Below are 15,151 nucleotides of genomic sequence, written 5' to 3' on the forward strand. Positions count from 1 at the left end.
TCTGTCGACCCAGACAGCAGCCACCCCCCCAACCACCCCCGGGACTGGCCAGCGGCGTGAGCAAGCGGGTAAGGAACGTGGCCTGGCGGGCGGGTGCAGGGAGGCGCCTGAGCTCACAGGGGCCGGGAGAGGACCCGGCCCTCCGCATGCCTGGGCCCTGACTCACTGCCCGGTGCTGGCTGGGTGCCCGGGACAGCCGGCAGGCCAGCCTCAGGCCCACAGCCTCCAGGGTGCTCCCCCACCCCCACCCCTGCGCGGCCTTCCTCGGAGAGCCGCCCCGGCAGTGGTGGTCACTGGCCCCGGGACTCTGGAGACCGGCCACGGGCCTGCTGCCGGTTTGGCCCAGCCTGGCTGAAGGAGAAGTGAGATCCGTGTCCCCATGCCCGGGAGTGGGGAGCCTGCTCACTGGCCTTGCGCCCGCAGAGCGGAGGCTTGACCCCCTTCCCCTCGTATGCCCCCCAGCGCCTTCCCAAGCCAGGAAAGAGCGTTCATCTTACAGATGGGCCGAGGGGCACGGAATGGTCCGGTCACCTGCCCAAAGCCACAGGACAGTGACACCCCTGGAGTCTGAGCCCCCACAGTAGGGCTGAGGGGTCCGTGGAGGAGCAGCTCGGCTTTGCCGACGAGGGGCAGCCTCGGAGGTGGCAGCCCCTTTTTCAAGGTGACCCGGGGAGAAAGGCCCAGCAGTGGGGGCCCGGGCCTGAGTTGTTGGAGCGGCAAAGCTGACGTTCCGATAAAGTCATCGCGGATAGTTGGCCACGAGTCAGACGTCCGAAGGCCCAGCTGACCTGGCTTGTAGTCGGTGTTTTGGGGAAAGAGCGCAGGAAATGCTGAGGGAGAGTGGAGGCCCTCACACCCGGCAGCTGTGGGGCCAGTCCTGAGCTGGCTGCCCCTGAGGGGCCCTCGGCCTCTTTCTCTAAACCCCCAGGACTTTCATTGTCCTGGGTGGCCCACCCAGTGTCCCCCACCCCTGTCCCCACGTGAGCTGTGAATAGAGCTCTTCCTAGTTCATAGATTGGGGGGGCGTGGTCGGTGGTGAGGGTGAGTGCGTGTGCCTGGGACACCGGGTTCCGGGGCTGGAATCAAACCTCCATTGTTGGATGTGGGGCCCAGGCCTGATCTCTCTGGACTGGCTAGGGAGAGACCGGAAAGGTCCTCAAGACAGGGCTTGGTTTCCTGGGGATCCCCTGTGTGTGGTCCCGGGACCTCCTGCAGGCTCCCCAACTGACTCAGTAATGTGGGCAGGGCATCTCTGACCCACCGGACCTCGCCCCGCATCAGGGAGCCACACTCCAGTGGAGGCCAAGACTAATGAGTTGAGAAGGAGGAAACTGAGTCACAGAGAGTACACCAGTTAATTGTGTAAGTTCTCACAGGGGATGAGCAGCAGAGCCAGGGTTTGAACTGGACCCAGAGTTTGGGTACTGAACTCCCCCTTCCAGTTAGTGATAAAAGCTGTTGCTGTTCTGGGTGGGGCGGGGGCAGGGGGGTGGGGTGGGGCGGGGTGGGGATTTCTATAGGAGGCCCTGGGGAGGAGGGGGGCATTGGAGCCCAGACCTGAGGCCCCAGGGTGCAAAAGTGTGGAGATCATGATCCAGGCAGAGGGAACAGCAAGTGCAAAGGTGGGTGTGCAGAGGTAGCAAAGCAGTGGGGGGCGGGGGATTGATCCCACAGGGTCCGGAGTAGGGAGTGGTTGCTTGATCATGCTGGGCCTGCAGTCCCCAGTAAGATCTGGAGAGGATTTCAGATTCCAGGCAGGACCAGAGTTGGGACCCGGGAAAGGGAGTCTTTAGCACAGGACACCTTGCAGTAGCCCAGCGTTTCTAGGGGGCTGGTCTTGCTGTGAACCCCCAAGCTCCCCCCTCCATCCCAGGCACAGCGTGGGAGTAGAGGCCAGGATAAGCAGAGCAGCTGGGCCTGGGAGGGTGGGGCTCCAGGAGGAGGGAGCCCCTCCACCAAGGGCAGGAAGCAAGGCTGAAACCGGAGCTTTCTGGAGTGGGAGCTGGCCCAGACCCAGGAGTCCCCAGGGCTGCCCCGCCTCCAACTCCCACCCCCACCCCCACCCCTACTCCGCTGCCCAGCTCTGCAGGGTGGCTGATGTGACCAGAGCTCACCCTCATCCCTTCCTCAGAGAATTCACTTCCTGGGGGACTGAAGGAGGCACTGACCTCCCCCCCCCCGCAGAGTGGAGGGGCTGGCAGGGGAAGCTGTGGGGGTGGGGGGTGAAGGGCAGCCCCCTGCGCTCCCCCACTCCACTCCCCTCTCCCCCTCGGACCTGGGCTCAGTCCCGCAGGCTCCAGCCTGACTCACCGCAGGCAGCTGTGGTTTGGGCTGCCGGGGTGGGGGTGGGGGCAGCAGAGGACACAAGTTGGGGGTATCAAGCTTAGGGGAGCAACTTCCTCCCACCACCCATCCTGTCCTGGCCAGAGCTACTGAGCCCTCAGAGCAGAGGAGGACAGGACTGCCAGTCCCCCACCCTGTCCTTGAGGGTGACAGTCTCCAAGCAGCAGAACCAGCACCATCACAGTTCTCTGGTGCTGAGCCCACAGACCAGGGAGGCCGCCCTGGGGCCTTCCAATAGGAGACCCTGTTCTGAGCCCCAAGAATCTGTCCCCTCTACCCCTCGCAGCCAGTAGGGGAAGCACCCGGGTGGCAACTATCTTCCCACGCCCCAGAGCTGCGTGAGCTGAGCCCAGTGACCCAAGCCTCCCCTTTCCCATCTGTGAAATGGGCCCTGGCTACTGTCCTCTCCTCGGGGGGCCACACGGAGGAGCAGATGATTTAATGCCCGAGATGTCTTTGCTCCTATTTGTCATGAAGCTCTAAGCCCTGCGTGTCCGTGTCACGTGCGGGGGGTGCTATGGGGGCGCCGAGGAAGGATTTCAGTCATCAGTCCTTCAGCAGAAAACAGCTGAAGCCAGATACCGGTAAGAAGCTTCCATCACCTCTGGCCACCCTCATGCGTGCCCCTGGCCCAGGGACCCCCCAGTCCTGCCACCTCCCCGTCACCGCATCCTCAGGCACCTCCAGGCCCCTTCTGTTTGCCAAGCCATTTACGCTCATTTGTCCCGTTTGCCACGCGGCTGAGCATGGAATCGGTCAATCAACCAATTATCGAGCACCCGCGTGCGGGGCCGGCGGCGTCCTGTGCGGTCTGCTCGGTTTTCACCCCCAGAGGCATTTTGGAACCTTTCCAAGACAAAAGGCGGAAGGAAGGAAGGAAGTGCCACCCTGTGGACACAGAAAAGATAACAGGCTCTCAGCGCCTGGCCTTCTGCTCTGGGCATGCGCAGAGCCCCCGACCCTGCTCTGAGCCTGGGAGGGGGATTAGCACTGGACCCAGTTTCAGTTGGGGTGACTGACGCTCTCGTGGGCCCGGGGTCACCCATCCCAAACTAGGTGAGCTGGCCCAGGATGTGCTCCTTCCCACCCTACTGTCGGGCACTCTGGGTCGCCCCTTCCCACCCTGTTCCTGCTCTCCCTTCCTCTGCCCTGTAAGGCAGGGGACCCCATTCCCCAGGTCCCGCTGGGTTCAGCCAAAGGGGGCCGCTGGTGGGAGAGAGCGCCAGGAGGAGGGGAGACGCTGACTCTCCCTTTTTGTCTGCCATACACAGTGTCTCCTGGGAGGCTCCCACGGGCTCCCTCCCGGGGTCCAGGGACGCCAGCCCCATCCGACGCTGTTGCTTACTTCTGGCTGCCTCATTGTTCCCCAATTTGGTCTCTAAATTATCATTTAGTATTAAATTGTGTTCCAATACACATAACATCAAATTTGCCATCTTAACCATGTTTAACAATCTAATTCAAGGGCATCAAGTACAATCACATGGTTGTGCGGCCATGGCCAGAACTTCCTTCTTCCCAAATTGAATCTCTGTCCCCACTGAATGCCAACTTGCCGCGTCCCTCCCCACGCCCCTCCCCCAGCCCCTGGCGCCCACCATCTCCTTCCAGTATCTATGAATCAGACTTCTTTAGGGACCTCGAGTGGAATCCTGGAGTGTGAGCTGGCATGTCATGATGGTTTGGTCTTTTTTACGTAGCTTTTTTGGTCTCTTTTATGCAGTTCCCCATATTAAGTTCTTTCTATCCATCCACCTACTGTGTCTCTGAGCGCACCCCTCCCAGGGACCCGCCTAGACTACTTGTGGTTTGATCTGCCATGCTCAGGGAAAGGGGTCTTAATGGCCAACAGGTACAGACCCCGGTAAAGCCTGGGTGCATGAAAGAACAGGGAAGCACGTGGCTGGACGCCCACAGCTCTCACCAAATGTTGCCGCTACAGAACCCGAGAATTTGCTGGAACTCATGATTATTTGGATTTGTGTTGGAAAATCTCGTTTTATATCTTACTAATTAATTTCACAGGTGTTTATCCTGTTTCATCCTTTAAGAAAACCTCACAGCAACCACTCTAGGACCCCAAACGGTCTGAAGGGAAGCTTCGATCAGAAATCATCTGTTGATTGGACCAGGTGGGAAGGTCTCAGCCCCAGGCCACTCTTCCTCCCAGTTCAGCTTCTGGATTCAGCTCAGATGTCACCTCCTTAGAGAATCCTTCCCTGGGCCCCTCCGAAAGGAGTCCTCTCCCTGCCAGTCACTTCTCTGTCCCATTGCCCTGTTTTTAAAATTCTTCTAGAATATTCTTCTAACATTATAATCACTGTATCTATTTCCCCTTCTACAGTGTCAGCTCCTTGAGGGCAGACTCTTATTCACTTCTATGGTTTTATTATTTATTTATTTTTAAAGATTTTATTCATTTATTTGACAGAGAGAGAGAGAGAGAGAGAGATCACAAGTAGGCAGAGAGGCAGGCAGAGATAGAGGGAGAAGCAGGGTCCCTGCTGAGCAGAGAGCCCAATGCAGGGCTTGATCCCAGGACCCTGAGACCACGACCTGAGCCGAAGGCAGAGGCTTAACCCACCGAGCCACCCAGGCGCCCCTCTATGGTTTTATTCACTGCGGTATCCCACATGCCTAGACCAGGATCTGGCCCACAGCACAGGTGTCCCATAGATGCCGGTTCTGTGAAGGAGTATGCTGGAAACTTAGCAAAACCCCAAGTCAGGGAAGCACCCCATAGCCTGTAGCCCATCCTGAGCTCTGAGAAAATGTTCTCTTTTCCAGATCCATCTTCTGGGGGAGGGGGGGAGTCCCGCCATGCACAGGAGGAGCCCAAACACCAGAGGAAGAAAACAGTCCAGGTTTTGCCAGCGGTTCATTTAAGAAATTTAATCGATCACAGTAAGACATTCGGGCTATAAAAACATTCTGTACAGTGGTTTAAAAAGCGATACCCACCCCCCAAAAGCAACCCACCATATATACAACACAGACGCGATTCTCCTGAAGAGCTTTGCGCTAATCTTTGTACAAAAAGAGGCGTCTCAGAGACGACTTCCCCCCGAGGGGAGCCCCCGGAGGGTCAGCGTTGCAGCAACTAGGGTTTGCAAAAATAAATAGATCTTTGTTTCATATATAGAAGTGATACACGTTTAACAAATATACAAAGTGCAAACATAACAAAAAAGCCCCCGTGATCTGTACGAGGGATTATGTACATGCTTCGGCAGGAGAAAAGGCTTCACAGTTTCCTAGAGGGTAGAGCACAGTGTCAGGCGGTCATGCGGCGAGCGACAGGCAGGCCCCGGACGAGGCCAGGCGGGAAGCCACAGGAGGCCGCGTCTTCTGTCTTTGGTCGGAAAGGCGACACAGATGAGAGCATGGGAAAGACATTTTGTTTAAGAAGTCCCGTGAGCCGACCAAGCCCAGGGGGGTGTCTTACGGGGCTAAAACGCCATGCACGTGTTGGACAGGCACCCATCGACAAGCATCTTGTTGGGGGAAATGAATGGCTCGGGGCGTCTGCACAGAAGCAGAAACACTAGCGGGACAGTGAAGATGGCAGCTTTGAGGCGCTCGGCGGGGAGAAGCCCCGAGATCACGCACGTTTGTCCATGCGGGCCCGGAGCCCATCCCAACCGGAACAGAAACCAGTGCAAAACAGTAACGATGTCAATGTTACATAAGATGCAGCCCTGAACTAAAAAAAAAGTGCTCGAGGGATCTGGAAGGGTCTGGCGCAGGCGCGGGGGCTGTGGTCCAGGCCACCACGCCTGGACCACAGGACGCTCTTAGAGACTGGAGGCCGCTGTCTGCACGCATCAGCTAACTGGGCGTCTCAGGCACTTAATCCATATTAAGGGCAACCGGTAACCTGGGGACGGTGGAGGTTTCAGTGAATGAACCCGACTCACTTGGCCCCACCCCCAGGATGCTGGATTTGGCCAGGTCAAGACCAATGCTAGAGTCAAGGGAGGGCACAGACCTCGCTTGGAAAACCCGAGTTTGATCCAGACCTGAGGTGCAGGAAAGCAACAGTGAGCGCCGGCTGCCCAGCAAGGCAGAGGTGAGCACGGTTACTCCTGAGTTTGGGGGCTCGGGCTGGGGCGGGGACGGGGAGGGGTAGAGCAGCCACCCAGGACCTCGCAGGTAGGGTAGGGTCTGCTCTCCAGTTCCCAGCCCCTTGCCTTCTCTGTCCCTCTGGCAGTCCCTGGAGAGGGCAGAGACGCCCCCCACCCCAGCTCATTCGACCTTCTCTTCTCCACTAGTCATAAAGAAAAAAAATTCCAACCTCAACCCGTTGCACGGGCGCCGTTGGAAGCCCGTCTGCCTACCCGACGAATAAATATATAGAACAAAGCTCTGGCAGGACAGGCCCAGCGGCTGCAGGCGCTGCTTTGGGTTCGCTGCTTTCTTTGCATGAAACGGGAGGGCGTCAAGGTCTCAGGAAGGGTTTGGGGCAGGTCAAGGGTCTGGGGAGAAAGTGTTCTTCCTGCCCGTGACCAGCAGCAGGTTCCGGGGAAGGACGGGCCTGGAAGCAGCAGCTCACGCCGCCTCGTCCTCCAGGCTGACCATCTGTCTCTGTCACGAAAGAGAAACGCCGGAAGCGATCAGGCCAACGTTCAGTAAACATGGCCAGAGGCCACCTACGCCTCCCGGCCCCCCAGGTCCCCTCATCGCTGGCTGGGACCAGCACAGCGGCCTCTGTCCTGGTCCCCAGCTCCCGACCTTGGCTCCAGTCTTTTTCCCCTGACAGCCACCTGAGGGCGCCTGTGAGCCCCAAGTCAGGCCAAGCCCAGAACTCTCCAGGGCTCCCATCTTGTGAGAGCATAAGCGAGAATCCTCCTCCAGCCGCCTCATCCCGTCCTGTCCTGTCCCTTCCCTTGGCTTCCCCCCGCCCCGACACTCCCTTCCCCCAATTCTCAGCTCCAGCCACACCAGCCTCGGGGAAGCCTGCCCCAGCCCCCTCATCTAAGCTCTCCCAGCCCCCACTGGCTTGTTTCCCCCCCTTTTCTTGATGCTGTCCACCCCTCACCCCAGAAGGGCTCTGGAGGGTCCCCCAGCCTCTGGGTGGGGGCGGGGCGCTCACCGAAGGGTAGGTGTAGCCGTCCGGGCTGCAGCAGATGTGGACCTCATCCTCTGTGGTCTTCTGGTACACGGGGTTGTCGAAGTTGATGCTGTTGATGCTCCGCAGCCGCCAGTTCTTCCAGAGGAGGAAGGTCCCGAAGCACAGGAGGGTGAGCAGGACTGTGGGGGGAGGGGGTCTGATCAGGGGGCGCCCTGGAGTGCGCCCAGCCCCCTGCACTCCCACCCAGGGACACTGCCAGCAGACTCTGGGCCTTCTGACGTATAGAGGGGTTTTTTTGGTCCAAATTCGAAGCCACTAGGAAGAAAACCTCCCTGTGTGCATAATAAATCTCTAACTCGAGGCCCACTGCGACTGCCTCGGCCTGGAAATGCCCCACGGTGGTTCATGTTCCCAGGTTTCCTCTGAGTCACCGCACGGGGGGCCTCCCCTCTTCCAGAAATGGGACTGCATTCGATCCCCGGGAGCCAAAACTCCTTTCTTCCGTCCAGATGCTCTTTGCCTCATTTCTAGTGGGCCCCGTGGTGGTGTGCCCAGACCAGGGGACAGCCAAGGGCTCAGCCAGCCCAGGTTGGTAAAAAATCCCGGCCTAGGTGGTTCAGTCAGTTAAACGTCTGCCTTGGGCTCAGGTCATGATCTTGGGGCTCCCCAAGTTGGGCTCCCTGCTCCGTGGGGAGTCTGCTTCTCCCTCTGCTCCTTCTCTCTTGCTCTCTCGCAAATAAATAAAATAAAATCTTATAAATAAATTAAGAAAAAAGTTCTCGCCAAGGCCCAGAGGGTAGGAGAGACTCCGGCTCCGTTGGGAGGACAGGTGGTGGGTGCCACCCTCATCAGCCAGCCCGGGGTGAGGGTCCCACTGCCACGTCAGTCCCCTCCCAGCCAGATGACATATAGGTCTCCGTGACTGGGCTGGCTGGGGAAGGGACACCTCGAGAGGGTTTGCTCAGAAAAGGAGTAACGGATGTGACTCAAAGAGGGGTGACTGATAGGGGTGTGGTGGGGGGTACAACTCCCTGAACTCCCCCTGCAGGAGAACCGTTCAGCAGGAGGCGTCCCTCGGGTGGCAGGGGCCTTCCCTGTAGCAACCTCCGGGCCCGGCCCAGGCTGATTCGTCAGCTCTGAGCAGGTAGGGGGCTTCGTCCTCAACCAGGGGCGGCCTCAGGACCCAGAAGCGGGCTGGCACACAGTAGGCACTCAACTGTATTTTCTGAGTGAATGACGCTGGAAAAGGGGCACCCCCTAGCCTGGGAGAAAAGGTGGTCTGGCCCAGGCGGTCATAGCGTAGGGGGCCAGGCCGGGGGTGGGATGTGGGTGGGCCTGGCCGGTGGGCTTACCGACGGGGAGGATGACGTACAGCGCCCCCACACTCCTGGGCCTCTCCTCGTCTCCTCTGCTGGCTGTGTCGCCCAGGGCTGCATGGGACAAAGGACAAAGCAGGGCTAAGCTCCACTGTGAGGGCCCGGGAAACACAGCAGGTGTCTGACAACCGACACACACAGGGAAACACACACAGGGAAACGCCTGATGCTTCCTGGTGTCCTTAAAGGTTCAAGGGAGGGGCACCTGGGTGGTGTCGTTGGTTAAGCGTCGGACGCTTGATTTTGGCTCAGGTCCTGATCTCGGGGTCATGAGGTCAAGCCCCAGGTTAGGCTGTGCAGAGAGTCTGGCTGGGATTCTCTCCCTCTGCCTTTGCCCTGCTTGTGCTCGCTCGCTCACTCTCTCTCTCTCTCTCTCAAATAAATCTTAAAAAAAGTTCGAAGGAACTTGGAGCCTCTCCCAGGTTTGAGAGGTACCACGCTGGGCCTTACGCATTAGCAGGCTGTGTTATGGGACTCGGAGCAGATTTAAGAGTGTTCCTTAGCCCAGCGTTCTGAGGCGCCAGGGAGGAAGCCCCTGGTCTTTGAGACAAAAGCCTGCAGGTGCATCCCCAGCCGCTGGTGAGGTCACGGGTGGGCCCGTTCGCCCTGCTGGTGCATTTGATGGAAACGAGACAGGTCTGGGTGGGACAGGAGCCTCTTGACTCCGTAACGTTCAGCGACTCCAGGACATGGACTGCACCCAGGTGCCACAGTCCTGTGGCAGCTGTCCCCAGGTCAGAAAACTGGGGGGACCCCGTCACAGAAGCACACATGTGCACCTGAGCCCTAGGAGGGCCCCACGCAAACCAAAGTTTATGAGCCGCACCTGGACCACATGCACACAGGTGAGCAGTGACTGACGTCATTGGTTATACTCCAGCCCACCTGGGTTTGAATTCTGCCCGTTGGTGTGTGTGTGTGTGTGTGTGTGTGTGTGTAGAGAGATTACACTGACTTTTCCTACATTTGCACATATTTAAGGAAACTTAAAAATAATTTAAGGGGGCAGCAGCAAGGTCCTTGAGAAGTTTTTCCCTTACAAGGGCTCCTTTGCCCAAAGCGAGAAGCCCTGGGTGGGCCCATCTGGAAAATGGCTTTTTCAAGCAATGGCCACCCCCAAACCCAGCAAACCGGTTTCCTGGCCTCCCTCAACCACAGAAGTTCCTGCTTTGCCTTGTTTATGGTTGGACATAGGTCTCACCTACTCTGAGGGGGCGGGGAAAAAAATGCCTGAAAGCCGCTGATATGCCCTTTTTTGGCGGCGGCGGGGTGGGGGCTAGAAAAATCTATGAGCTCCGTTTTTCTGGCCACTCAAATTCCAGGGCAGGCGCCCTCTGGTGGGCAAAGCGATGAATGGCGGGTCTTCCTTGAGCACTGAGAGTCAGGCATTAGCCACAAGCACAAAACTTAAAGCCTGCCCCGCCCCACCCCCTTGTCAAAAAAACTTAGTAACTGAGTAATATTTTAATGTGCTATTTTTTAAGAAATAAAAATGAAGGCCAATACCGCAGAATAAAGCGTCAGATTTTTAGGAAGACAGGCTCCAACTCTACACTTGCTGGACCCTGCCTCACTGGGACCCTGGCTCTGATTAAACTCTCTTTACAAGACCAGGTGTTAGGCCCACGGTCCATAGTTTGGTGGTTTGATTTTTGAAAAAATAATGCAGTGCAATACGATTTAAGTGCTGGGTTTTTGGTGTCCCCTTTGATGCTGCCCTGAGCAGCGTCTCACCCGCCTCACCCCGGCCCTGGTCCTGCTGGGCAGACACCTAAAAGCAGGTCATCGAATGGGCCTTGATAACATTTCAGGCTCCCAGGCCTCTGCTTGGGGAGGACTCTGGAATAAGCCGCCCCGCACTCCAGCCCTTCCCATGCCTGGGGCCACGTAATCCCCACTACCACCCCGAGGTGGCCGGGCATGGTTATTAGTCCCATTTTATAGGTAGGGAAATGGAGGCTTCTGAGATGCACAGGCCATGTCAGAAAGAGTACCGGCGCCAGGACTACACCCGCTCCATCCCTTCCCCAAGATTCTCTTGGCCTCTGATGGGGCCTGTCGAGATGCTCGAGCTATAAACCAGGGCCCAGGATAGCCCCTGCTTTTACCGTGGTGGGACATTGTCACCATCTCAGCCGTGGTGAACTCAGGGCTGGCCACGGACTGCGGGCTGGTTGTGTGCTTTGGCTCCACGGTTGTGGAGCGGACCGTCGGCCTGACCGTGACCGTGGAGGTGCCCTGGGTGGTCGCTCCAGGCTCAGGCCCTGAAAGAAGAAACATTTCTTGAGTGTCCCGCTGCTCGTGACAATGGTAAGTAGCATATGCCACCCGCCACATTTGTGTTATTTCTTTAACTGAGAACAGGGGCACCGGAGTGGCTCAATAGGTTAAGTGTCTGCCTTGGGCTCAGGTCATGATCTTTGTGTCCTGGGATCAAATCCTGCAGCAGGCTCTCTGCTCAGTGGGGAGTCTGCTCCTCCCTCTCCTTTTGCCCCTCCCCCTGCTAATAAATAAAATCTTTTAAAAAATGACTGAAAACAACTGAAAAACACGAACGTCTATGTTATTACCTGTTGTAGTTCCAAAGGGAGATTCCCAATGACAGATACATTGGCCCCAAACTGAGACTTTCGCTAAGGATGAGAAAAACTGAAAAGGGGGTCATCTCCGCACTTGATGCCCATGTCTAAAATCAGTCACCTCCCAAGAGGGCCAGGAGAAAGTGAACCAGACATCGAAGGTGAACAGCGTCTGTCTAAATGCCTGGCACGGAGCTCATTGTCCTGCATGACAAAGGCAAACTATGGTCACCCCCTACAATGGCCTCCTGGTGCCTCCGTCTCCCATTTGACAGATGAGCAAAGAGAAGAACAGGAAGGGCAAATTGCAGGACTAAGCCACAAGGGTGGCAGGCCACATGCCCAGGCAGGCTGGTGCCCCCACCTGTGAGGCAGCTCCTCATGTCCTTGGCCAGCAGCATGCCATCAGGGCAGGCACAGGTGAACTTGGGCGAGTGGGGGTTGATCTGTGGGGCTGGGAGACACAGGTATTGGCAGCCACCGTTGCGAAGGGTTGTCCTCTCACACCAGTTCACCCCTGATGGAGAAGACCCAGGGAGTTAGGGGAAGAACAAGAACAGAAAATTCTAGAAAATTCTAGAACACCGGCAGGGAGGTGGAGGGAGGAGGCTGTCACCCCATCTTTACCTTCTGGCTGTGTGAGGTTGTGAAAAAGGACAATGTCCTCCGGGGACAACAGGTTTTCTGCCACCAAATTAATGTCTGAGCCTGTGAGGCGGTTGGCACTGAAAATGGCTTCGTTGATGATGTCCGTCCAAAATATTTTATCCTATATGGAAATTAAAGAGGACAACAAATCCCATTAATCAAGGGCTACAGGATACCTGAATTTCTGGGAGGAAGCGGTACTGGGTGGTACGAGCCTCATTTTTTCTCATTATTAAAAAATTTTTAATTTTGTAAAATATACAGAACCTAAAATCAGCCAGTTTAATCCTTTTTAAATGTGTTCTGTAGCATTAGGTACATTCACGTTGGTGTGCAACCATCACCACCATCCATGTCTAGAACCTTCCATTTCCCCAAACTGAGACTCTGTCCTTAGGAAACACTGACTTCCCACCCCAGCCCAGCTGTGACTCCCACCATCTACTTCCTGTCTCTGTGGATGGGGCTCCTGTAGGGACCTCACAGAAGTGGCAACAGAGTTTCTGTCCTCTTGTGTCTGGCTTAGTTCCCTCCAGGTCCCTCCACGTTGCAGTGCATGTTAGAAGTTGCTCCCTGTTTCCTGAATCACATTCCACTGTACAGATACTCATGTTTTTAGCCCTTCCTCTCTGATGGACACCCAGCTTGCTTCCATCTCTTGGAGACTGCGACTCACGCTGTTTGAACACGGGTGCACGAATATAACAACGTTTCCTTAGAGCAGTTTTCCCACTGTGGATGGCCCCTTTTTCTCTCTCTAGGTCCCAGCAGTAACTGCCCCTCCAAGTGCAACAACCAGAAAGTTTCTAGAAAGTACCAAATGTCCCCTGGGCCCCAAGATGGCCTCCAAGCAAGAACTGTTGCTTTAAGACTCTTTGGGTGAGGAGGGTGCCCGGCTGGGTCAGTTGGGGGAATCTGACACTCTAGATGTCAGAGTCGTAAGTCTGAGCCCCATGTTGGGGGTAAAGTTTACTTAAAAAAACAACAACAAAAATGAACAGACAAAAACACCTCTTTTAAGGAGAAGAAAATGGAAATAACTTCCATCTTCTAAATTGGTCCTGGCTTGAATGAGCCAAACAGTGTGGGCTGACCCGTTAGCACAAGCACTTAGGCCTTGCGCGTGAGCTGCGCTCAGTACCCAGCACTTGGATGTGAATTCCCTCAGGTCCCAAAGCAGCAGCCCCTGGCTCCCAGCCCCCACCTCGAAGATGGCCAAAGAGAAGGGGTGTGCCAGCTTTTTCTTGTCCTCCAAAACGGTCTTCCGGTTCCCGCCGTTGACGTCAATGCTGGAGATGGAGTGGAGTTTGGAGTCAACCCAGTAGAGGCGGCCACCAGAAAGATCTAGAACCCACAGGTGGACAAGGAAGAGATCACATGCCAATGCCAGAGGGGCCTGGACCCATCAGAGATGTACCCCAAAAACCAGCCCCAAAACATACTTCCCTGTGTGAGCCCAAACCTCACACAGGCGTAGTTTAACAGCAGCTTGTAAAACACTCAGGAAGCTGCACATGCTTTCTCTGGGGCCTCGTGGCCACTCCCTCTCCTCCTCCAGACAGTGCCCGACCCCAGGGACCCATGTCCCAAGGACATACCCAGGGTGATGCCATTGGGCCACTGGATGTCTTCCGTCACGAGCGAGTACACGTCGACACCGTTCAGACCCCCCTTCTTGATCTCGGCGGGGGTTCCCCAATCCGTCCAGTACATGAAGCTGGTGGGAGAGCAGCAAGAAAGCAGAGGGTCAGTGGGGGAGGGGCCCGTCGGGCCCGAACAGCAGCTCCCAGCCGAAGCAGCCAGGCCAGGAACTGTGGAGAACCACCCCCAACCACCCCACCAAAGAGACCTCGCATTGGTTTCTTCTGCTACTCTCGTGCTTGCAACCTGGTGAGACCTGGCAGGATTTTTAGAACCTTCGAGAACAAAGGGAGATTTTGATTCCACTGTCTGGATGGGGGCTCTTCATGGGCACCCTCGACAGCGCTTTCTGGAGGCTTTTACACATTTTTTATTTTATAAGGGTTTTTTGAGTTTTTTTCTTGTTTATTTTAAAAAGGTTTCTTTGTGGTAAAATATACATAGAAGTTACCATCTCAACCATTGTTAAGTGTCCAGGTTGGTGACTAAGTACACCTATCCTGTCATGCAACCATCACCACCAGCCATCCCCAGAACGTTTCCATCAGCCCAGCCTGGAATTCTGCCTCCATGAAACTCCAAGTCCACATTCGCCTCCTCTGACCCCGGCTCCCACCACTCCGCTCTGTCTCCACCAACAGGACTCCTCTAGGACCTCATGCGAGTGCGATCACAGAGCATCTGTCCTTCTGTGCTAGGCTTCCTGCATTTCACACAATGGCCTCAAGGCTCATCCGTGATGTGGCAGGTGTCAGCATGTCCTTCCTTTTGAAGGCTGAGTACAGTTCTGCTTTGTGGATGGACCACGTGTGGCTTATTCCGCAGCCACGGAGGGACACTCGGCTGTACCCCGGCTGCTGGGAACGCGGGGCCCGCAAACCCCGGCTCCCATCCCTGTGTTCCCTGCTCTGGCATCTATACTTAGAAGTGGATCTCCGACAGCTTTTAAGGCCTCTGAAGAGAGGCTCACAAGCAGCCACACACAAAAACACTGAAAGACGCCCTCCCCACGGTGATGGGCAAAGATGGAAAACCTGCTGTTGACCGCGAGCGAGACAGGTGCTCGAGTGTGCTAACGGAGGCTCGGCTTTGTAATGCAGGTTTTCAACAGCAATTTGGTGCTCTACCCATGCACATACCCTCGGACCAGCTTCTAGAATATAGTCCAACTTCTAGAATGAGGGATCTAGGATCACCAGTCCTGCAGATGAACTGCAAGTCCTTGTCTTCAAAGATATTCAATTTGCAGCATCTTTATGGGAGGCAGGAGGGAAAAAACTAAATTTCCATGTGCCGGGTACAAAGTAAATCACGGCTTATCTAGTCAACAGGGAATGAGCCCCATAGTCCAAATGCCAGAGCCAAGTGGAGAACAGAGTTCAAGAGAGCAATCCTATGCTACTACCAGGAGGGAGAAGAAACACAACAGTAGAAAACACACACACACACACACACACACACACACACACACACACACACACACACACACACAC

The 15,151-nt window shown here is 56.1% G+C and overlaps 1 protein-coding gene across 1 annotated transcript in view; it reads right to left on the reverse strand.

Moving 5' to 3' along the window:
- Nucleotides 1-5,210: 5,210 nt before the first annotated feature.
- The window catches only part of LOC111162438 (low density lipoprotein receptor), a 34,970-nt gene continuing 25,029 nt past the window's right edge, over nucleotides 5,211-15,151 (reverse strand). The window contains exons 11-18 of the mRNA XM_022526855.1: nucleotides 13,616-13,734; nucleotides 13,222-13,361; nucleotides 11,997-12,138; nucleotides 11,734-11,886; nucleotides 10,899-11,054; nucleotides 8,767-8,844; nucleotides 7,436-7,593; nucleotides 5,211-6,927 (exon numbers count right to left, since the gene is read on the reverse strand). Coding sequence (XP_022382563.1) covers nucleotides 6,892-6,927; nucleotides 7,436-7,593; nucleotides 8,767-8,844; nucleotides 10,899-11,054; nucleotides 11,734-11,886; nucleotides 11,997-12,138; nucleotides 13,222-13,361; nucleotides 13,616-13,734 — 982 coding nt within the window. The 3' untranslated portion in view covers nucleotides 5,211-6,891. The remainder of the gene's footprint in view (nucleotides 6,928-7,435; nucleotides 7,594-8,766; nucleotides 8,845-10,898; nucleotides 11,055-11,733; nucleotides 11,887-11,996; nucleotides 12,139-13,221; nucleotides 13,362-13,615; nucleotides 13,735-15,151) is intronic.

Source organism: Enhydra lutris, unplaced genomic scaffold, assembly GCF_002288905.1.
Source record: "Enhydra lutris kenyoni isolate GAN:26980312 unplaced genomic scaffold, ASM228890v2 scaffoldscaffold92, whole genome shotgun sequence".
NCBI lineage: Eukaryota > Metazoa > Chordata > Mammalia > Carnivora > Mustelidae > Enhydra > Enhydra lutris.